The 24,600-nt window shown below is 48.8% G+C and overlaps 1 protein-coding gene across 1 annotated transcript in view; it reads right to left on the bottom strand.

Annotated features, from left to right (window-relative positions):
• The window catches only part of LOC144593844 (dynein axonemal heavy chain 8-like), a 624,642-nt gene that overhangs the window by 325,293 nt on the left and 274,749 nt on the right, over window positions 1–24,600 (bottom strand). Inside the window, exons 32-36 of the mRNA XM_078399962.1 lie at window positions 13,502–13,564; window positions 12,977–13,077; window positions 5,998–6,135; window positions 4,305–4,545; window positions 3,394–3,593 (exon numbers count right to left, since the gene is read on the bottom strand). Of these exons, the coding sequence (XP_078256088.1) occupies window positions 3,394–3,593; window positions 4,305–4,545; window positions 5,998–6,135; window positions 12,977–13,077; window positions 13,502–13,564 (743 nt within the window). The remainder of the gene's footprint in view (window positions 1–3,393; window positions 3,594–4,304; window positions 4,546–5,997; window positions 6,136–12,976; window positions 13,078–13,501; window positions 13,565–24,600) is intronic.

Raw genomic sequence — 24,600 nt, 5'->3', positions numbered from 1 at the left:
GAAATAGATTTAGAGAACTTCCATCGATAAATCTGCCATAAAATAAAGCTCTAGAGATATTTAGCCCAATGATATTTTACAGTGTAGGAGATTGTGACATGTTGCAGGCACCTTTATTTGGCCACCTATAAAAGTACCTCTTTGGGAAAGTTCCTTGTCACATGTACTAACAATTCAATCATTTTTGGGGCAGATTTTGCCTCATTATTATGCTTTCCTACATTAGCTTGAAGAACAAATCTCCAGTATCATTAAAAAAAATTGGGAAAGTTTATAATATGGTTAACCAAAGTGCCTCATATACTGGAAAAGGATGAGAGAAAATTATGCTAACTTAGTAAAGATAAATTCAAAGTCATGATGGAAATGATCAGTCCAGTAATTCCAGTAAAAAATTGCTTAGACTGTATAAGAAAATAACTGCAGATGCTGGTACAAATCGAAGGTATTTATTCACTAAATGCTGGAGTAACTCAGCAGGTCAGGCAGCATCTCGGGAGAGAAGGAATGGGCGACGTTTCGGGTCGAGCCCCTTCTTCAGACTGATGTCAGGGGGGCGGGACAAAGGAAGGATATAGGTGGAGACAGGAAGATAGAGGGAGATCTGGGAAAGGGGAGAGGAAGAGAGGGACAGAGGAACTATCTAAAGTTGGAGAAGTCGATGTTCATACCACTGGGCTGCAAGCTGCCCAGGCGAAATATGAGGTGTTGTTCCTCCAATTTCCGGTGGGCCTCACTATGGCACTGGAGGAGGCCCATGACAGAAAGGTCAGACCTGGGAGTGGGAGGGGGAGTTGAGGTGCTCGGCCACCGGGAGATCAGTTTGTTTAACGCGGACCGAGCGCAGGTGTTGAGCGAAGTGATCGTCGAGCCTGCGTTTGGTTTCGCCGATGCAAATAAGTTGACATCTGGTGCAGCGGATGCAATAGATGAGGTTGGAGGAAGTGCAGGTGTCTCACCTGGAAAGACTGTTTGGGTCCTTGGATGGAGTTGAGGGAGGAGGTAAAGAGACAGGTGTTGCATCTCGTGCGGTTGCAGGGGAAAGTGCCCGGGGATGGGGTGGTTTGGGTAGGAAGGGACGAGTGGACCAGGGAGGTACGAAGGGAACGGTCTCTGCGGAACGCAGAAAGAGGAGGGGATGGGAAGATATGGCCAGTGGTGGGGTCCCGTTGAAGGTGACGGAAATGTTGGCGGATGATTTGTTGGATACGCTGGCTGGTGGGATGGAAGGTGAGAACGAGGGGGATTCTGCCCTTGTTACGAGTGGGGGGAGGGGGAGCAAGAGCGGAGCTGTGGGATGTAGAAGAGACCCTAGTGAGAGCCTCATCTATAATGGAAGAGGGGAAGCCCCGTTTCCTGAAGAATGAGGACATCTCTGATGCCCTAGTGTGAAACACCTCATCCCGGGCGCAGATGCGGCGTAGACGGAGGAATTGGGAGTAGGGGATAGACTTTTTGCAGGAGACCGGGTGGGAAGAAGTATAATCCAGATAGCTGTGCGAGTCAGTGGGTTTATAGTAGATGTCAGTCACTAGTCTGTCTCCTGTGATGGAGATGGTGAGGTCCAGAAACGGGAGGGAGATGTCGGAGATAGTCCAGGTATATTTAAGGACAGGATGGAAATTGGAAGTAAAGTGTATGAAGTCAGTGAGTTCTGCATGGGTACAAGAGGTAGCACCAATGCAGTCGTCGATGTAGCGGAGGTAGAGTTCGGGGATGGGGCCGGTGTACGCCCGGAACAGGGATTGATCGACGTACCCGACAAAGAGGCAGGCATAGCTAGGGCCCATGCGAGGGCCCATAGCTACGCCTCTGGTTTGGAGGAAGTGGGAGGAGTCAAAGGAGAAGTTGTTAAGGGTAAGAACCAGCTCTGCTAGGCGGAGGAGAGTGTTAGTAGATGGGGATTGACTGATTGGCCTAACATCGCCCGGCGCGGCTTGGCCGCGGGACTTTTCATCGCTGGTGCGGCTCGGCCGCTGGACTTAACATCGCCCGGTGCGGCTCGGCCGCGGGGCCTTCCATCGCCCGGCGCGGCTCGGCCGCGGGACTTAGCCGCGCACGGTACGGCCGCGGGGCCTTCCATCGCCCGGCTCGGCCGCTGGACGTTTCAGCGCCCGGTGCGGCTCGGCCGCGGGGACTGTGCGGGTCGGTCGGGGACGAGCTGTCTGTCCGTGGGCGTGGGGAAGAGAGGGGAAGTTTTGTTGCCTCCATCACAGTGAGGGGGTGTTTGGAGTCACTGTGATGGACGTTTGTGTTGGGGTCATGTGTCTTGTGTTCTTTTTTGTGTGTGACTGCTATGTAGTTTCGTTCGGTACCTTGGTACCGAATGACAAATAAAGCTCTGTTGAACTGTTGAACTGTTCTACGGTCGAGGAAGAAATGGAGGGCTTCGAGACCATCCTTGTGGGGGATGGAAGTGTTGAGTGACTGGACATTCATGGTAAAGATGAGGGAGTGGGGACCTGGGAACCGGAAGTTATCGAGGAGATGGAGAGCGTGTGAGGTGTCTTGGACGTAGATGGGGAGGGATTTAACTAGGGGTGATAGGATGGAGTCGAGGTAGGTGGAAATAAGTTTGGTGGGACATGAGCAGGCAGAGACAATGGGTCTGCCGGGACAGTTCTGTTTATGGATTTTAGGTAGGAGGTAGAATCGGGCCGTGCGGGACTGGGAAATTATAAGTTTGGAGGCATTGGAGGGTAGATCACCGGAAATGGTGAGGTCCGTGAAGGTGCTGATGATAAAGGTCTGGTGTTTGTCGGTGGGGTCATGGTCCAGGGGTAAGTAGGAAGAGGTGTCTGAGTGTTGTCGTCTGGCCTCGGTCCGGTAGAGGTCAGCATGCCAGACTACCACAGCACCTCCCTTGTCAGCGGGTTTGATGATTAAGTCCGGGTTGTTGCAGAGTAAGTGGAGGGTAATTAATGGATAATTAATACGAACAAAGATAGGTATATATGAATGTAGGATTATTCACAGGACAAGCAAGATAGGAAGATAGGCCTTGACATCTTTCTATACACACAGATAGTCAAAGGAAGAGTCGTTTTTCTACCAGAAGGATGGGGGGAACTGCTGTTAGGCAAGTCCCATATAAATCAATAACTAATGATCAGAGTCTCCAATAAAGAACAGGGTCTTAATGATTTATTGTGCAACTGATCGCTCTTTTGATAATGCTGTCCAGTACATACTGTAACAAGGCCCGAATAAACCCATCTGTTTGAGAGACTACCACTGCTCTTTAAGATTCTCTATGTGTGCTGTCCCAATCCAAGCCATAATTTGTGTTACTGGGCCCCGTGTGAGAGCCAGCTTCAGGGTGCAGGTCTAACACACAAATCCCTCCAATATAGGCTCTATAAAAATTCAAACAATTGTTCTTGGTTATTCTACCTGTTGCTGAGTAAAGAATTCAGGATCATTAAACTGTCCTCCATCATTGTTATGATTTCTGCTGTCTCCAGTCCTTTTAACAATAGCTCTCCTCTGGTCTTAAATGTCGAAAAACTCAAAGTCTGATTGACCCAAGTCTGCATCACCTGAGTCAATTTTGCCTCAATATCCTTTTCTTTAACAGAGGATATGCAGATATCCTGAAAAACATTCATAATAAAAGCTATTGTCAGTCTTTATTGTTTAAGGTCATCTTTATAGCATTGAAGCAGATCTTCTCCACTCCATCAGAAATAACTAGTTGGCTCATCCTACTTCTCAGCTCCTAGTCTACAGGATTTCATGCTCCAGATATTTTTTTTAATGTAATATTTCTAATTACACGATCAGGCATTGGATGCAAGGTACTCAGTGCCCTTTGGGTGAAAATTTATTTTCAACTTTCATCTAATTCTGTGCCCTCCAACCCTGCATCTTCCCCCAACTCTGACCCAATGAAAACAGTTCTATCTTATTGACCATCTTGGTTGCTCATAATTTAAATTGTCTTGGATTAAATCTCCCATTAGATTTGTTTGAACCAGAAACATTGCCAAATAAATACCCTCTCCTCATAGCCAAAATTCAACAGCCCTGCATTGAGAGCCAACAAGAGGTATTTCAGGTGTGCCTAATTTCTGCTGTCTCCATGTCTATTGATGCTGTCAATGACAGTAAAATTATGTTTGCTTAGAGGGTAAAAATAAAATAATGTGGAAATTATTTGTGGAATGTGGCAGAAGATAACTGAGATACCATAGGAGAAAAGTTAAATAAAAGGTTTAGATAGAAACATAAATTCTGACTTGCTTTAGCCTACTTTGTATTATTTTACGAAATCAATTCCTCTTCCTCAGAGGTTAGTCTCATACCTCAATATCATCCTTAAACGGAAGGAGTGGAGCCTCCATAACATGTTTCAGAGAGAATGTTTCCGATGCCACATTAAATGGGTGTCCTGTCACTGCAGATATCCGTTGCCAATGTCTTGGTTGTATTGATTTGCTGGCCATCATTTCAAGAAGAGGACATGACTCACTGAAATCATCGATTTTCTTCTTGAGATCCATAAATGCTTGCCATTCCTTTAAGGCTTTTGGTAACCTACGACACCTACAGATAGGTCATATAAAAGAACCCAAAACTAATTTAACTTAATCTACACCAATAAGCCAATCTGTAACCTAAATATTAAATAACATAATACAGATCATCTGCGAAAGGAAAGTTGTTTAGATTGCATGGTGTCTTCTTTTTTTGCACTTTTTAAATTTCAATAAAGTAATATGTGATGCTAAACAGTACCAAATGTAAGATGTACCCAAATGTAAGATTCACAATTTCATTTCTGGGTGCTCCATGCATCTAATATGTAAATGCACAAGTGATCAGAAGTGCACGGTAGTACAAAATGGTGTGCAATATCAGCCATGAATTCAAGAAATTTGCACCCTGCATCTGTGGCCCATATTGTTTCCAGACCACTCGTGCAGAATACCACCAGGGGTGCCGCACGATGGCTGCCTTGCCAAAGGTCTGTCTTCGTCTTTTTCATTCTTTGTGTTTTTAGTTTGTTGTAAAATGTATGTTTTAGCTTATGTTTAGTTTTTAAATTTGTGGGGGTTGGTGGGGGTGGGGAAAACCTTTTCCGTGTCGTATCACCATCTGCACTGCGGATTGTGGAGCTAACATTGTGGAGCTGGCGGCGTCTTGTTTGGGACTAGAGCTCCAAAACCGCGGAGCCTGCGGACATCAACACCTTGTAGCGGGCAATCCCTTTGCCAGGGGTCGGCTTTTGATGCTTCAACCTGCGGGAGCTGCGGACTTTAACATCACGGAGCTCGCAGTCCCTGGTTAGCAGCCGACTTCGGGGACTCCAAGCCGCAGGAGTTTCGACCGTCCCGATGTGGGAGCTTAGACCGCCCTGACGAGGGAGTTCGATTGGCAGCTGCTGATGGTTCAACTCCCCCGACCGCGGGAGAAAAGGAGAAAAGAAGATAAGACTTTATTCCCTTCCATCACAGTGGGGAATGTGGAGGAGCTGCTGTGGTGGATGTTTATGTTAAATTTTTATGTTGTGTGTCTTGTTATTTTTTTGGCATGACTGTATGGCAAACCAAATTCCTCGTATTTTGCAAAACATACTTGGCTAATAAATCACGATTATGATTATGATAATGATTATGATTATGAAGCAGGTATTAACAACACTAGCGAGGACTGTTTCAGCATTATACTAGGACCACTAGCTTGAGAAAATAGCCCATGGGAAATGGTACTGAGAACCTTCTTGGGCAGCTTACTTATCTGGCTATTTCTTGGGCATGCCATTAATATCTATATAGAGAACATATTTGCCCTTCCCTGCCCAATTCACACAGTTTGCTCAATGGATTTGGAAAGAGGGACTGATTAGGGATAGTCAGCATGGTGTAGTACAAAGGAGATCATGTCTCATGACTTTGATTAAGTTTTTCTGCAAAAGGCTGATGAGGAATCCATTTACCATTTCATCTATTTACCATTAGCTTTATAATAACATACAAGCCAGATAACTTCAATTACCTATTCTGAAACTCCAAGAGTTCAGCGTTAATCTTCTCAATGTCCACTTCCACCCACAGTAAATCAAAGTAACCATTAATGTTATTCATCACTGCATCATACAGACCATACAATTTCTGCAGAAGACTTAGTTCCTTCCTAGAAAGCAAATAAGAACAACAGTAGCTTTAATATTAAAACAAGAGGTCATCAATTATCAAGGGGGAGACTGGGGGTGGGGTCGGGGGTGAGTGGGGGTGGGGGGAGGTGGGGGTGGGGGGCAGGGGAGGGTGGGGAGGAGGATAGGGTGGGGAGGGTGGGTGAGTATGGGGAGGGACGTGGGGGGAAGAGAGAGTGGGTGTGGGGGGAGAGTGGGGGTGGGGGGGGAGAGTGGGGGTGGTGGGGGGGTCAGGGGAGAGTGGGGGTGGGGGTAGAGTGGGTGTGGGGGGAGAGTGGGGGTGGGGAAGAGGGAAGGTGGGGATGGGGGCAGGGGAGAGTGGGGAGGGGAGAGAGGGAGTAGAGAGTGGTGGTGGGGGGGAAAGGGAGGGTGGGTGTGGGGAGGAGGGGAGAGTGGGGGTGAGGAGGAGGGGAGAGTGGGGGTGGGGAGGTGTGGGGGAGGGGAGCGAGGTGGGGGGTGAGGGGAGGGGAGTGGGATGAGGGGGAATGGGGGTGGGGAGGGGGGAATGGGGATGGAGGCAGGGCTGGGGGGAGTGGGGGTGGGTGTAGGGGAGGGGCAAGTGGGGGTGGAGTAGGGGGGATGGAATGGGTCAGTGGGGGGAGGAGGGGGGATAAGGGGGATTGATTGTGGCGGGGTGAGGGCGCTACACCAATACAGGAGAGGCTTTGGGTCCAAAGCTCACTCAGTCACACCCTCTCCCCTGTCCTGTCCCCCCTCTGCGAGGAATGGGTCCAACGGGTCCACTTGGTCTAGTATATATATATATATATATAAACATAGCACAAAAAGTAAGGAAATTTGTGTTTAGTAGATTATTTCTTTGTTGTAACAATGCTTCTTGGCAATAAATCTTATACCGTTGGAAAGCCTATTTATTTCCCTTTTAAATGGTGCCACATTTGTAAGGAACATGCATTTGTGGGATGAGCAGCAGAGCTGAGTATGTGGGTTGCGCCCATGAAAAATCTGCCAAATCTTCTCTGCCAATGCCAAACAGCTTATTCTGCCATTGACTCTTGTTCGGTGTTGTTTGGTGGATTGGATGATTGAAGTCTGAAGAAACAAGACATATTGGCAATTTAACAATTTATTAATTTAATAAACAGGAGCCTCAGTAGCGTGTGGAAGAACCATACACAGCCACAACAGCCTGGCACCTCCTCCTCATGCTGGTCACCAGCCTGGTCACACACTGTTGTGGGATGGCATCCCATTCTTCAACCAGCATTTGTCGCAAGTCAGCCAACGTGGTTGTGTTGGTCACTCTGGCACGAACAGCACGCCCAAGCTGATCCCACAAGTGTTCAATGGGGTTGAGGTCAGGACTGCTGGCAGACCATTCCATCCTCTCCAATCCCAAATTCTGGAGGTAGTCTCTGAGAAACCCTGCTCTGTGGGGGCGAGCATTGTCATCTTGGAGGATAGAGTTTGGTCCCAGACTGTGGAGATATGGGATTGCCACTGGTTGCAGAATCTCATCTCGATATCTCTCTGCATTGAGATTGCCTCCAATGATGACAAGCCTCGTTTTTCCAGTGAGGGAGATGCCGCCCCACACCATCACACTGCCTCCACCAAAAGATGTTACTCTATCGGTGCAGCAATCAGCATAGCGTTCTCCGCGTCTTCTCCACACTTTGACCCTATGATCCAACTGCCGTAGGCAGAATCTGGACTCATCGCTGAACATAACGTTCCTCCACATGTTCAGGTTCCAGTGCACGTGTTGCCGACACCAGTGCAAACGGGCCTGACGGTGAAGAGCAGTCATGGCAGGCCTCCTGGCAGCCCTATGAGACCGGAGATCGGCTGCGTGCAGTCTGTTCCGAATTGTCTGGGCAGAGAGCCGTCGGCCATATCGTCCTGCAAACCTTGACTGCAAATCTGTAGAAGACAGCCTACGGTTCCTAAGTGCTGACAGGGTGAGGAAACGGTCTTCTTCGGGTGTCGTCTTCTTGGGACTTCGCGGCCTGTCTCTGACATCCCCCGTTATATGGAACTTGGCCTTCACTTTGGAGATGGTACTAGGGCTCACTCCAAATAATGCCGCAACTTGGTTTTGCGGAACACCAGCTTGAAGTTGCCCTATCGCACGGGCCCTATCCAGATCAGTCAAACGTGGCATGCCGATTCTTGGAGCAGACACCTACTGACCACTGTAGCAGGGCCCATGCTCACAGATGCTGCCAATCAGGTGCCAATCAGGCACCTGATTGTCAGCACCTGGGGGTACCAGAAGCTCAAAACAAGAGTCAATGGCAACAGCAGAATAAGCTGTTTGGCATTGGCAGAGAAGATTTGGCAAATTTTTCATGGGCGCAACCCATATACTCAGCTCTGCTGCTCATCCCACAAATGCATGTTCCTTACAAATGTGGCACCATTTAAAAGGGAAATAAACAGGCTTTCCAACGGTATAAGATTTATTGCCAAGAAGCATTGTTACAACAGAGAAATAATCTACCAAACACAAATGTCCTTACTTTTTGTGCAATGTTTATATTGAGTTAAATTTGTGTCGAGTGTGTGTTTGAGCAATACAAGGGAAACTGCACAAAAGAGGGGGGCTGGGTTGGAAGGATGGGAGGGAAAGGGGCAGAAACAGTAAGAAAGAATAAAACTGAGAAATTAAGCAGGGGAAAACATTTAAAAAGAAAAACAACAAAAAATGTGAATTGATAGATGAGATATATTCTGCATTTTAATGGTATCATCACACGTACTGTTCCCCCGCAACACTGATTGCACTGTGAGAGGAATAACAGGTGGCGGGGTTTGCTTACTAAAATGACGAACGTTCCGCTCCGTTCCGTACTACACTTCAGTATACGCGATTTCGACGGAGTGGTCCATCTTGCTCCACTCTATTATCTTTGCCCTTGCCTACCAGGGAGCTTCCCTTGAGGATATCAGCAGAGTGGTAACCCAAGACATGAAGGGGATGGAGGAGTACTTCACCTTCTGGTGACTTCGCCCCAACCCATCTAAGACAACTGTCACTGCCTTTCACCTCAGAAATCGGCTCGCCAATGCAAAGCTCTGAGTGAGTGTCCTTTTGTGGTAAGTTGGTGAAGAATGAGGAATTCCACAAGTGCCTCAGAGTCACCCTGGCCCGCACCCTCACCTATCATGAACACCTGAAGAGGGTGACTGATAAACTGAAAACAAGGGTCAACATGATCAGGAAACTTGCAGGGCAACAGCTGCGGATCCAATGCACACACCCTCCGTACCGCAAGCTTAGCCCTAGTCTACTCAGCAGCCGAGTTTTGCTCAACAGCTTGGGCTAATAGTTGCCACACCAAACAAGTTGACATTGTCCTTAACTCTGCAATGCGGGTCATCACAGGAACGCTTAAGTCAACACCTTTGCAGTGGCTCCCTGTCCTCTCTCACATCGCCCCTCCCAGCATACGCAGAAGGAAGAGGACGTTGAAAGATTGGTGCACCATTGAGGCTAACCCTGACCTTCCCATCCATGCTGACTTGAACAATCTGCTCAACATGGGCCTTCTGGTCTTCAGCCAAATCCCTGGAGACTTTGACCCCAAGACTGAGTGGCGTAGAGCCTGGAAAGATGCCAACACCAACAACGGAGAGGTCATCACAGACCCCACAGTGAAACCACCAGGATTTGACCTCCATCGTAAGCAATTGCTAACCCTGAACAAGATCCGCACCATCCATGCAAGAACAGCCCATCACCTGCACAAGTGGGGATGACAGACAGCCCTGCTTGCAACTGCGGATATCCAGACCAGACCATCCCACACATCGTGAATGCTGCTCACTGTGGCTTTTCCCTGGTGGCATGAAGGCCATCCACCCAGCAACTGATGCTACCCTGGCCTGGATGTCTGACCTACAACTTTAGGCTGTGCACGCCATACGCAAGACGAAGAAGACTTATGAACAATTAGGTCATGGTGTGTATCTTGTTCTAAAAATCACTTTAACCCGAGTTCAATTATTATTCATAAATTCAAATAAAAACAGAACATATCGGAAATAATTAGTGGATTACGCAAAATCTGCATTGAGAGGACCTAAATTAATATTTCAGATTATTGACCTTTCATCAGCACTCAAAAATACTGAAGGCATGAAGACATACGTTTAAATCTGGATTTCTATGCATAAAAGGATTCTGGTAATAGTAGTGTTCACATGTAGTTGTCGTTCTGGTAGAGAAAAAATTATGGGTTTGGCAGGTCACAGCAGAAAATGCTGGAAATACTCAGCAGGTCAGACCGCATCTGTGGGAAGAGAAACAGAGTTGATATGCAGGCTACTTTATACTACTCGGTTAGGCTTCTGGTTGTTTTTTGGAGCGAAACTCTTCCAGGCTAGTGGAGACTATTCCATCACTCTTTTGACTTGTGCTTTGCAGAAGATGGCAGAATGGCTTTAAAGTGTCAGGAAGTGATTTGTTTCCAACAGATAACCAACGTCTGACCCGTACTTGTAGTCACTGCATTTATGTGGTTTTCCAGTCTGTTTATTGTTGGATGTTGAAGTAATATGATGATGGTTAAGGGCAGGCAGTTGGACTTTCTCCTTTAGATGGACACTGCTAAGAACCTGTGTGGTGAAAATCACTTATCATTTACAATTTATTTTTGAATGTCGCCATGTTCTTAGTGCATAAGCGTTAGGTTTTGAATGGAGCTTATATTTAACCTTGTGATGGCAGGAAGATCATTGATGCATCTGAATGATGGCTCCTGAACTGTCTTGAGGAACGGCTGTACTTGTGTTCTGGAGTAGACCTTCAATAATCAAAATGTATTCCTTTCAGTGAAATATAACACAAGCCAGTGGAGAGTATTCTCCTTGACTCATCTGACGTCAGATGAGGCCAACATACTATTCAGCTTCCTAATCATGTTGCCCGTTCAGTGACTTGTGCAAAAGCAGGTTGGTACTGGTACAGGTTGGATCAGTCCTTATCCAAAATCTAATCCAGTACATAATTTATCCTGGTGATACACAGAAATCCTCAATATAGTGCAAAGTAAGCTCTCAGCACGTGCATTTTGGTCAAATCCCTTTAAATGGATTTTAAAGCAGTTGCAAGTATTCAATGAGTTCAAGTCAAATCTGAATTGCATTGCCTTCCTACTCAGTGCCGGATTAACCTAGTAGAAAAAGTAGCAAATGCTACGCGCTCTGCATTTTTGGGGGCCCCGCACTATATGCTTCTTCAGACTGAAGATTTTTTTAAACTAAAATACTTTATTTCTGAGTGTTGTTTTGCACAAGCCCAACCTTACCCTTACCTCCCCACTCTCTCCCCAGCCCCACGACAGTTCCAACTGAAATTAAACGGCCCCTGTCACACACAGCTCAGTTTGGGCACGGCGATCTGTGGGCATGCCTCGGTCGCCAGTGCTGTGCAGACTGCTCCATCCCACCGGTCGTTCTGCACGCCGTCCCGGCTCAGTGACGCTTCGGGTCCGGGCTCCGGCTTCTCCTGCGGATACTCTGCCTCTTGCTCCTAGGGGGCCCCCTGACGAAGCCCCAGTTAAAGGCTGAATAGCTGCCCGGCCAGCTCCGTCCCATTCAAACCCTCTATGGCCACCTGCGCCTCCTTGTAGCCTAGGTCTTGTGCTCCACCAGAGAATAGCCCTTGAGGTAGCCGGTGCAACGGGCCAGGTTGAGAAGCAGCTTCTTGATCACACCGTACTCGGCAAATTTGTCGCGGATGTCCTTCTCAGTGGCTTCTTCGTGGACCCCGGTCACAAACAGGATCAACCCCTCCACCGAGCATTGAGGGCCTGGCTCGTTGCCGTCTTGCTCCATGGAGTCGTAGTCTTCTCGCAGCCTGGATCGAGGTGTGCCAACTATAGCACTCCCAAATACGGGACAAGGTGACGTCACCCAGTCAGCGGCCACGTGCCCCCGCTCCACCAATGGCTGCCACCCAGGCCAGGAGGCGGCGGGTTGCTACACAACCTCCGTTAGGCGGTGCCCGGGCCTACACTGTTCCGATCCCCGGAAGGTAGGCACAGATTTTAAACAGCATCTGCAGTTTTTTCCTACCTACACTGTGGCCTACAGCATCCAGGCCTACAGCCCCCACCCCCCGGGCCTAGTAAGAGACAAGGACGGTCCCGTACGGGACAAGCCAATTGAGCCCAAAATACGGGATGTCCCGGCTAATACGGGACAGTTGGCAACCCTAACCTCCAGACAGTGTAGGTCCGGGCACCGCCTAACGAAGGTTGCGTAGCAAACTGCCTCCCGGCCCGAGCGTCCGCCATTGGTGGAGCGGGAGCACGTAACTACTGGCTGGGTGAGGTCATGTGAGGCGCAGGGTGGTGACGTCACCTTGTCCCATATTTGGGAGTGAGGAAGTTGGCAACCCTAGGTACAGGCCCTGCACTAGCTTAATCCGGCCCTGCCTACTCTGCTTTGACAATTGTGTTTCAAGAAGCTGGAAGACTCTTCGATCAAATTTGATGGAAATTTAATTAAAATTTCAATCAAATGGAGTAACTACTCCTCGCTTACAAGCAACCCAAATTGCCTTTGTGGTTTGTTCATAAGCAGCAAATACTGATTGAAGGTGATTTCACAACACAGATAGTTTGATTATCAGCGTCCACTCACATTCACACTTTCATTTAAATTAGCTCACAAAAATATGTGATGCACAAAGAGGCCAATCATATTACTATGTTTATGCAGATCTTTGAAAGAATTATTTTATTAGACCAATACACAGCCTTGTTTTCTAGATTCATCTGAGGATCTCTTTATGCCTGGGTACCAAAACAAAATAAATCAATCAGCGAAATTAAAGTTTTAAATAATACTTACCTATTTTTCTGCAATGACTCATAATCCTGGATAGGCAATCCAAATAAACGTTCCCCTGAAGAATATGTCACAAACTTCCTCCACAAGTCATCAAACCAAGTCTGAAGCAAAAACAGATCAGATATAAGCAGTACTGGCAGTGATGGTGATTCTATGCTGCCATACACATATTATATATTCTATTCTTTTCACTAATTTGCACTTGGTACGTTTTCTCAAATGCCACAGTTGACTTAGTTGAGGACCTAAGAAATTGGAGATGTCCACAAGCCTTTAACACCATATGTATAAATCATGGCATATCACAGCAGTATCATTCATACAAGACCAGCGAACATCCAAGCTCCATGCAAAAATTTCCCATCATCCAATCATAGAGCAAATGTTTTTTTAATTAAATGTAGGGAAAACAAAGCAATACAACAAACGTGCAAGGATATATATAGCAGAGCATTGGAAACACATATTATGCTTTCTTGCTGCTTAATTAACAACATATATACACTTACTCTCCATAACTATTACCTGAAAGATCTGTAATCTTGTGCTGGCTTCTGCAGGTACAATACCAGGAACCATTGGACCATCCTATAAAAACATAACAGTACTTCAATTGTGCTACAAGACTATTGTATTGATATAAAGAATAAGATTATTGAAGATTAATTTTTGTGACTCAAATTTACTAGGATAAACAAAGAAGTACTTTGACTCTAAATTATAAAGCACAGGAGCAGCTCCTCGGCCCAACTCATCCATGCCAAAAAAGGGACTTTTGTGAGTTAAATCCATTTGCCTGCATTTGGCACTAAGCCTTTCCTACATAAAACCTGTCAAATCTCTTTTGTAGCATAATAAACAGTGGGGGGGGGGGGGGGGTCAACAACAAGGAAGTGTATGCGTGCAGTTAACATGAGAGTGTAGGAAAGGTAATCTTTAAACTAATAGGGCAGGTGGATGGGAACCAATACAAGGAGACAGAGGGCCATAAAAGGAGGACAGAAGCAAAAGGTAGAAGGGAGAAAAGAAAAACAAACAGGCAGTTTAAAAAGAGCGCCAAAAGGAAGTAGTAGTCAGTTTGAAAAGTCCGGGAGCAGAGCAAGGACGCCCGTTGGCTGAGCAGTAAAGTAAGTGCTAATCACAGTTCAACAGGCAGTTTAAAAAGAGCGCCAAAAGGAAGTAGTAGTCAGTTTGAAAAGTCCGGGAGCAGAGCAAGGACGCCCGTTGGCTGAGCAGTAAAGTAAGTGCTAATCACAGTTCAACAGGCAGTTTAAAAAGAGCGCCAAAAGGAAGTAGTAGTCAGTTTGAAAAGTCCGGGAGCAGAGCAAGGACGCCCGTTGGCTGAGCAGTAAAGTAAGTGCTAATCACAGTTCAACAGGCAGTTTAAAAAGAGCGCCAAAAGGAAGTAGTAGTCAGTTTGAAAAGTCCGGGAGCAGAGCAAGGACGCCCGTTGGCTGAGCAGTAAAGTAAGTGCTAATCACAGTTCAACAGGCAGTTTAAAAAGAGCGCCAAAAGGAAGTAGTAGTCAGTTTGAAAAGTCCGGGAGCAGAGCAAGGACGCCCGTTGGCTGAGCAGTAAAGTAAGTGCTAATCACAGTTCAACAGGCAGTTTAAGTGAGAAGTCAGGTAAATTGGACAATCAGGCAATTTAAATTGGTGATATAAGCAAGGCTCACAAAAGGGTGCAGCCCTGTTCAGGTGCAGCCCAGTGAGGGAAGTGCCCAGTGAGAAAAGTGCGAGTCTTCGGCGAGGAGGCTGAGGTGAGGAGGATACCATTGTTTTAAGCCAGAGCTGGTTATAGGCACAAGGTGATGGCGGAAAAGTTGGTGCGGTGTGTTTCCTGCAGGATGTGGGAAGACAGGGACGTCGCGGGAGCTTCTGGGAGCTACACCTGCAAGAACTGTGTCCAGGTGCAGCTCCTGAAGGGACGTGTGGTGGAGTTGGAGAGGCAGTTGGATGACCTCAGGGCCATCCGGGAATGCGAGAGTTTCCTCGACAGGACCTATTGTGAGGCTGTCACGCCAAGGGTCCAGGTCGAGCGAAGGTGGGAGACTGTTTCCGGGGGGAGTGGACGTGGACTACAGGAGACCCCGGTGGCTGTGCCTATTGCAAATAGGTATACCCTCTTGGGAACTGTCGGGGCAGAAGACGTTTCCAGTCCGAGTGGCGGACCTGTTGGCAAGGATACACGACAGGGGAGACCGAAGTCTGGAAGAGCCGTAGTGGTCGGTGACTCCATAGTCCGAGGGACGGATAGAAGATTCTGTGGCAGCAGGAGGGACTTGAGGATGGTCTGTTGCCTCCCTGGTGCCAGGGTTCAACACATCACAGACCGGCTTCAGAAAATCCTAGCGAGGGAAGGCGATCAACCTGAAGTCGTTGTGCACGTGGGCACGAATGACGTCGGGCGGAAGAGGAAGGAGGTGCTACAGCGGGAGTTTAGAGAGTTGGGAAAAACGCTGAGAAGTAGGACGTCGAAGGTGGTTATCTCTGGACTGCTACCGGTACCTCGTGCTGGTGAGGCCAGGAACAGAGAGATAGAGGGTATGAATTTATGGCTGAGGGACTGGTGCAGAGAGCAGGGATTTAGATTTCTGGACCACTGGGATCTCTTCTGGGCTAGGGGTGACTTGTACAAAAGGGACGGGTTGCATCTTAACAGCAGGGGGACAAACATTCTGGCAGGCAGGTTTGCTAGTGTGACACCTGTGGCTTTAAACTAAGTAGTGGGGGGGAGGGGTTAACAAATTGTGAATATGAAGATGAGGTAAAAGGGAATACAGGAGATATTGCAAAAGACTCTAGGAAGAATGGGAACAGAAGTTCCAGAGCGGAAAAGAAATTAAGGGCAGGGCCAATTGTGAACGATGTGAGAGGGGAGGTAAATACAGAAGTTAAAGTGTTGTACTTAAATGCGCGTAGTATAAAAAATAAAGTGGATGAGCTTGAGGCTCAGTTAGTCATGGGCAAGTATGATGTTGTAGGGATCACTGAGACATGGCTACAAGAGGACCAGGGCTGGGAACTGAATATTCAGGGGTACACAACGTATAGAAAAGACAGACAGGTGGGCAGAGGGGGTGGGGTTGCTCTGATGGTAAGGAATGATATTCATTCCCTTGCAAGGGGTGACATAGAATCAGGAGATGTTGAATCAGTATGGATAGAAATGAGAAATTGTAAGGGTAAAAAGACCCTAATGGGAGTTATCTATAGGCCCCCAAACAGTAGCCTCGACTTAGGGTGCAAGTTAAATCAGGAGATAAAATTGGCGTGTCAAAAATGTAATGCTACGGTGGTTATGGGAGATTTCAACATGCAGGTAGACTGGGAAAATCAGGTTGGAAATGGACCCCAGGAAAGAGAGTTTGTAGAGTGCCTTCGAGATGGATTCTTAGAACAGCTTGTACTGGAGCCTACCAGGGAGAAGGCAATTCTGGATTTAGTGTTGTGTAATGATCCTGATCTGGTAAGGGGACTAGAGGTAAAAGAGCCATTAGGAGGCAGTGATCACAACATGATAAGTTTTACTCTGCAAATGGAAAGGCAGAAGGGAAAATCGGAAGTGTCGGTATTGCAGTATAGCAAAGGGGATTACAGAGGCATGAGGCGGGAGCTGGCCAAAATTGATTGGAAGGAGGCCCTAGCAGGGAAGACGGTAGAACAGCAATGGCAGGTATTCCTGGGAATAATGCAGAGGTTGCAGGATCAATTTATTCCAAAGAGGTGGAAAGACTCTAAGGGGAGTAAGAGACACCTGTGGCTGACAAGGGAAGTCAGGGACAGCATAAAAATTAAGGAGAGGAAGTATAACATAGCAAAGAAGAGTGGGAAGACAGAGGATTGGGACTCTTTTAAAGAGCAACAAAAGTTAACTAAAAAGGCAATACGAGGAGAAAAGATGAGGTACGAGGGTAAACTAGCCAATAATATAAAGGAGGATAGCAAAAGTTTTTTTAGGTACGTGAAGAGGAAAAAAATAGTCAAGGCAAATGTGGGTCCCTTGAAGACAGAAGCAGGGGAATTTATTATGGGGAACAAAGAAATGGCAGACGAGTTAAACCGTTACTTTGGATCTGTCTTCACTGAGGAAGATACACACAATCTCCCAAATGTTCTAGGGGCTGGAGAACCTAGGGTGATGGAGGAACTGAAGGAAATCCACATTAGGCAGGAAATGGTTTTGGGTAGACTGATGGGACTGAAGGCTGATAAATCCCCAGGGCCTGATGGTCTGCATCCCAGAGTACTTAAGGAGGTGGCTCTAGAAATAGTGGAAGCATTGGAGATCATTTTTCAATGTTCTATAGATTCAGGATCAGTTCCTGTGGATTGGAGAATAGCAAATGTTATCCCACTTTTTAAGAAAGGAGGGAGAGAGAAAACGGGTAATTATAGACCAGTTAGTCTGACATCAGTGGTGGGGAAAATGCTGGAGTCAATTATAAAAGACGAAATTGCTGAGCATTTGGATAGCAGTAACGGGATCGTTCCGAGTCAGCATGGATTTACGAAGGGGAAATCATGCTTGACAAATCTACTGGAATTTTTTGAGGATGTAACTAGGAAAATTGACAAGGGAGAGTCAGTGGATGTGGTGTACCTCGACTTTCAGAAAGCCTTCGACAAGGTCCCACATAGGAGATTAGTGGGCAAAATTAGGGCACATGGTATTGGGGGTAGGGTACTGACATGGATAGAAAATTGGTTAACAGACAGAAAGCAAAGAGTGGGGATAAATGGGTCCCTTTCGGAATGGCAGGCAGTGACCAGTGGGGTACCGCAAGGTTCGGTGCTGGGACCCCAGCTATTTACGATATACATTAATGACTTAGACGAAGGGATTAAAAGTACCATTAGCAAATTTGCAGATGATACTAAGTTGGGGGGTAGTGTGAATTGTGAGGAAGATGCAATAAGGCTGCAGGGTGACCTGGACAGGTTGTGTGAGTGGGCGGATACATGGCAGATGCAGTTTAATGTAGATAAGTGTGAGGTTATTCACTTTGGAAGTAAGAATAGAAAGGCAGATTATTATCTGAATGGTGTCAAGTTAGGAGGAGGGGGAGTTCAACGAGATCTGGGTGTCCTAGTGCATCAGTCAATGAAAGGAAGCATGCAGGTTCAGCAGGCAGTGAAGAAAGCCAATGGAATGTTGGCCTTCGTAACAAGAGGAGTTGAGTATAGGAGCAAAGAGGTCCTTCTACAGTTGTACCGGGCCCTGGTGAGACCGCACCTGGAGTACTGTGTGCAGTTTTGGTCTCCAAATTTGAGGAAGGATATTCTTGCTATGGAGGGCGTGCAGCGTAGGTTCACTAGATTAATTCCCGGAATGGCGGGACTGTCGTATGTTGAAAGGCTGGAGCGATTGGGCTTGTATACACTGGAATTTAGAAGGATGAGGGGGGATCTTATTGAAACATATAAGATAATTAGGGGATTGGACACATTAGAGGCAGATAACATGTTCCCAATGTTGGGGGAGTCCAGAACAAGGGGCCACAGTTTGAGAATAAGGGGTAGGCCATTTAGAACGGAGATGAGGAAGAACTTTTTCAGTCAGAGGGTGGTGAAGGTGTGGAATTCTCTGCCTCAGAAGGCAGTGGAGGCCAGTTCGTTGGATGCTTTCAAGAGAGAGCTGGATAGAGCTCTTAAGGATAGCGGAGTGAGGGGGTATGGGGAGAAGGCAGGAACGGGGTACTGATTGATAGTGATCAGCCATGATCGCATTGAATGGCGGTGCTGGCTCGAAGGGCTGAATGGCCTACTCCTGCACCTATTGTCTATTGTCTATTGTCTATTAAACCTGAAAGCTTTGTGCCTTAATGCGAGGAGCATTCGTAATAAGGTAGATTAATTGAATGTGCAGTTACTAGTTAACGGATATGATATAGTTGGGATTATGGAGACATGGCTCCAGGATGACCAAGGCGAGGAGCTAAACTTGCAGGGGTATTCAATATTCAGGAAGGATAGACAGAAAGGAAGAGGAGGTGGGGTGGCATTGCTTGTTAAAGAGGAGATTAATGCAATAGTAAGGAGAGACACTAGCTTGGATGCTGTAGAATTGGTATGGGTAAACTGCAAAATAGCCAAGAGCAGAAAACGCTTATTAGTGTTGTATACAGACCACCAAACAGCAGTGGGGAGGTTGGGGATAGCATGAAGCAGGAAATTCAGGATGCGTGTAGCAAAGGTACAGCAGTTATCATCGATGGCGTTCATCTACATATAGATTGGGCCAAGCAAATTGGTAACAGCGCTGAGGAGGACGATGTCCTGGAATGTATATGGGCAGGCCATCCTAGACTGGGTATTGTGTAATGAGGAAGGATTACTTAGCGATCTTGTTGTGCAAAGCCCCTTGGGCAACAGTGACCATAATATGGTGGAATTCTGCATTAGGATGGAGAGTGACACTGTTAATTCAGAAACTAGGGTCCTGAACTTAAAGAAGGTATGAGATGGGATTGGCTAGGATAGACTGGCAAATTATACTTAAACGGTGACAGTGGAGATACAATGGCAAAGATTTAAAGAGCGCATGGATGAACACAAATTGTTCATCCTGTCTGGCGAAAAAAAAAACCGGGGCTGGCAGCTCAACTGTGGCTACCAAGGGAAATCAAGGACAGTGTTAAATCCAAGGAAAAGGCATATAATATTGGCCAGAGGAAACAGCAAACTGGAGGACTGGGAGAAATTTAGAATTTAACAAAGGAGGACAAATGGGTTAATTAAGAGGGGGAAAAAGAGCATGAAAGAAATCTTGCGGGGAGAATATGAAAACTGACTGTAAAAGCTTCTTTCGATATGTAAAAAGAAAAAGATTAGTGATGACAAATGTAGGTCCCTTTCAATCAGAGACAGGTGAATTTATAATGGGAAACAAGGAAATGGCAGAACAGTTAAACGTATGGCGAGTCTGGAGATCGTTCTTTGTTGAAGAAGTTTATTGTGACAGCAATATTCGATCACAAAGTTTTCTTAACGAGATTACAGACAACCATTAAAACTAACTGTTCACTTCGAAGGAGTCTTACAACTGACTCTTTTCGGCGCCAAAACCGCACGTGACGACGCTGTCCAATCAGTGGTCTCACTCCCTGGACCAATCCTTATGGTCGCACCCACACGTGACCTTGCTGGCCAATCTGAGGGTTTGACACCTAGGGCGACTCTCTATGGTCGCTACATGACCCTCCCCAGAACCCGAGGTACGGAACCTAGCAGGGAGCCGGATTTCGCGACCAGAACGAGTAAGGAGAGGGGCAGCCGGAACCACAGGAGCGGGGGGTCTTGGACCGGGCGGAAATGCAGGAGTGACGGGTCCCGGACCGGGTGGAACTGCAGGAGGACGGCCCCGCCGAGGCGGTTGGCCGACCAGGACAGGGCTGTCCGGATCCAAGTGCGCAGGTTTAAGCCGGGATACCGAGACGAGCTCACTCCTGCCGCCCACGTCTAAGGTGAAGGTGGCCGTCCCTTTACGCAAAACCTGGAACGGCCCTTCATAGACCCTCTGCAACGGGGAACGATGGGCATCCCTACGCAGAAATACAAACTCACAGTCCTTCAAGGCAGGCGGTTCATGCACCATGAGACACCCATGACGCGAAGTCGGAACAGGAACCAGGGAACCCACGCGTGCCCGGAGAGCTGCTAAAACCGACGGAACTGGAGGCAGCTGACCAGAGGACTCCGGAAGCAAATCTACGGGTACTCGAAGTGGCGATCCATATACTAGTTCCGCGGGCGAAGCACCGAGATCCTGCTTAGGAGCGGTTCGGATGCCCAAAAGGACCCAGGGAAGTTGGTCTACCCAGTCTGGGCCTTCCAGCCTCGCACTGAGGGCTGCCTTGAGTTGTCTGTGGAACCTCTCCACGAGCCCATTAGCCTGAGGGTGGTACGCAGTGGTGTGTTGCAACCGGGAGCCGTACAGCTCTGCTAGCGTGGCCCAGAGGCTAGAGGTGAACTGTGGCCCCCTGTCGGTGGTAATAACAGACGGAACCCCGAAACGGGCCACCCAATGGAGGGCCAGGGCCCTGGCACAAGCGGCGGAGGTATCAGACAATGGGAAAGCCTCCGGCCACTGGGTGAACCGATCCACAACCGTGAGCAGATGGGTGTAGCCCCGGGAAGAAGGCAAAGGTCCGACTAAATCCACGTGAATATGGGAAAAACGGACTGCTGGGACCGCAAACTCTTGTACCGGGGGCTGGACATGGCGTTGGACTTTAGCGGTCTGGCAGGGAACGCAGGAACGGGCCCAAGCAGCTACCTGCTTTCGCAGTCCATGCCACACAAACCGAGCGGCTACTAAGGCAGAGGTGGAGCGGATGGACGGGTGCGCCAGCCCGTGAATGGCATCAAACACCCGGCGCTGAAGGGAGGGCGGCACCACCGGCCTGGGACGGGGAAGGGAAACATCACACCAGACTTTTGTGCCTGCCGGCCCGCAGGCCACCTGAGCCAACTTCAACCCTGAAGTGGCGGACTGATATGCCGAGGCGGTGTCCGCCAGGAGCTGTGCCTCCGCAAGCTCCTGGGGATTCACCTCGCAGTCTACCGCTGAAATGGGGGAAACAGCAGGCTGAGACAGGGCGTCAGCAACGGCATTAAGCTTACCCGCGACATGACGGACATCGGTGGTAAACTCAGAGATGGCAGTCAGGTGCCGCTGCTGGCGGGCCGACCATGGGTCGGACAATTTGGAAAAAGCAAACGTTATCGGTTTATGGTCTGTAAAGGCCACAAACGGGCGGCCTTCTAGGAAATACCTAAAGTGACAGACAGCTAAGTAGAGAGCCAGAAGCTCTCGGTCAAAAGCGCTATATTTCAGTTCAGCCGGACTCAGCTGACGGCTGAAAAACGCCAAGGGCCGCCAAAGGCCGCCGACCTGCTGTTCCAAAACCCCTCCCACCGCCATGTCAGACTCATCAACCGTCAGGGCCGTGGGGGCGGAGGCGCTCGGGTGGACCAGCATGGTGGCGTCTGCCAAAGCCGCCTTAGCTGCTGCAAAGGCCGACTCCGCGGCCGAAGACCATACCAACTCTGCAGGTTTACCCGCGAGGCACTGGAAGAGCGGGCGCATGACCCACACTGCTGCTGGGACGAACCTATGGTAGAAGTTCACCATGCCCACGAACTCTTGCAGACCTTTCACTGTGGTGGGCCGCTGGGATGCACGGTTAGCCTCCACCTTCTCGGGGAAAGGGGTGGCGCCGGCAGGGGTGATTCTGTGCCCTAAGAAATCGAGAGAAGGGAGGCCAAATTGACACTTGGAGGGTTGGATGATGAGCCCGTGATCTTGGAGCCGCTGGAATACAGTCCGCAAGTGGGCCAGGTGTTCCTGCTCCGAGGGACTGGCGACCAGGATATCATCTAAATAAATGAACACAAAAGGCAAATCCTGACCAACACGGTCCATGAGTCGCTGGAAGGCCTGTGCCGCATTCTTTAAACCGAAAGGCATGCGCAACCATTTGAACAACCCGAACGGAGTGATCGTGGCAGTTTTTGGTATGTCCTCCGGACGCACCGGGATCTGGTGGTAGCCCCGCACCAAATCGATCTTGGAGAACACCACGGCACCTTCCAGTCCAGACGAGAAGTCCTGGAGGTGCGGTATGGGGTAGCGGTCAGCCGTGGTGACGGCATTGAGGCGCCGGTAATCACCGCATGGTCTGCACCCCCCAGATGCTTTGGAGACCATATGCAACGGCGAGGCCCCCGGGCTGTCGAACTGATGGACAATGCCCATTTCTTCCATCTTCCTGAATTCTGCCCGCGCAACCACCAGCTTGTCGGGCGGTAACCTCCGGGCCCGAGCGAAAACGGGGGGGCCCTCGGTGCGGATGTGGTGGACCATGCCGTGCCTGGCCGAAGGGGCGTCGAAGCGTTGAATGAGCAGCTCTGGAAACTCCGCCAGGACCTCAGCATACGGGTCGGGGGCCGCGACAACGGCCTGGACAGTCGGGCTGGGCGGGGTGGCGGCCGGCGGAGCGGCGGGCTCATCGCTGCTGGCGGAGGGTCGAAGGTCGTTACCACGGATATCGGGGACTAGTGAAAAGGCCCAGAGGAAATCTGCGCCTAGGATCGCCTGGCTGACGTCCGCCATTCGTACGTGCGGATGCCTTAAGCCAGGGACATTGTCCGCGTACCATACGTGCGGATGGGGCTGCCGTTAACCGCGATGAGGGTAGGACCTGTCTTACCCGCTCTGGTCTCGAGGTCCGGTCGGCGGTACGATACTGACTATGGCTCCCGTGTCAACCAAAAATTCTGTGTCCGTGAATCGATCTCGGACGTAGAGGCGTCGGTTCTGGCCAATCGCAACCGCCTCTATGTACGATCGGCCGAGGCATTTCCCGAGAAGGTACAAGGTGAGCGTCAGTTGCGGGATTCTCCACCCCATCGTAGATGGTAATAGCACCAGCCGCGCTTATGTGGATCCTTTTGGCAGGCTTTTGGAGAAATGGCGGGAGACGCGGCGCCATCTTGGTGCCGCTGTGGCGCGGCCGCTGATGCCGAGACCTTGTTGATCGAACTGCTTCGTTTCGATTTGGACGCCATGAGCGCATCGGCTTTTTCTGCATATGCCACGGGGTCCTTAAAAGAACAATCCGTGAGCATGAGTTTGACATCTTCGGGAAGCATCTCTCGGAATGCCTGCTCGAACATGAGGCAATCCGTGTGTTCACCTGCCAGCGCTAACATTTCGGCCATGAGGACGGACGACAGTCGATCTCCGAGATCCGGTAGGTGCATAAGCCTCTTAGCTCGGTCATGCCTACTGAATCCGAAGGTTCGTAACAACAGTGTCTTCATGGCCTCGTACTTGTCTTCTGCGGGAGGGTTGACGATGAACCGCATCACCCGTGTGGTCGTCCCCGGCGGTAGAGCGCTGACGAGGTAGTAGTACTTTGTCGCATCTGCTGAGATGTTTCTTAAGTGAAACTGGGCTTTGGTATGGACAAACCAAGATTGTGGTTGATGTGCCCAAAACGACGGAAGGTGAATGCTGACCGCGCTTAGCTCCGGTGTGCCGGGCATAGAAGCCAAAAACGAGGCGTCTTGTTCACTCATGGTAGGTAATCGGTTGGATCACGTCGGGGTCACCAATATGGCGAGTCTGGAGGCTCGTTCTTTGTTGAAGAAGTTTATTGCGACAGCAATATTCGATCACAAAGTTTTCTTAACGAGATTATAGACAACCATTAAAACTAACTGTTCACTTCGAAGGAGTCTTACAACTGACTCTTTTCGGCGCCAAAACTGCACGTGACGACGCTGTCCAATCAGTGGTCTCACTCCCTGGACCAATCCTTACGGTCGCACCCACACGTGACCTTGCTGGCCAATCTGAGGGTTCGACACCTAGGGCGACTCTCTATGGTCGCTACAAACGAGTACTTTGGTTCTGTCTTCACTAAGGAAGTCTCAATCTCCCAGAAATATTAGGGGACCGAGGATCTAGTGGGAGGGAGGAACTGAAGGGAATCTACATTAGTCAGGAAATAGTGTTGGGACTGAAGGAAAATAAATCCACAGGACCTGATGGTCTGCATCCCAGCGTACTCAAGGAGGTGGGCCTAGAAATTGTGGATTCATTGGTGATCATTTTCC

The sequence above is a fragment of the Rhinoraja longicauda genome, chromosome 5 (genome assembly GCF_053455715.1).
Source record: "Rhinoraja longicauda isolate Sanriku21f chromosome 5, sRhiLon1.1, whole genome shotgun sequence".
In the NCBI taxonomy this organism is placed as follows: domain Eukaryota; kingdom Metazoa; phylum Chordata; class Chondrichthyes; order Rajiformes; family Arhynchobatidae; genus Rhinoraja; species Rhinoraja longicauda.
Note: the sequence above shows the minus strand (reverse complement) of the source record. Positions and strands in the feature narration are given on the sequence as shown.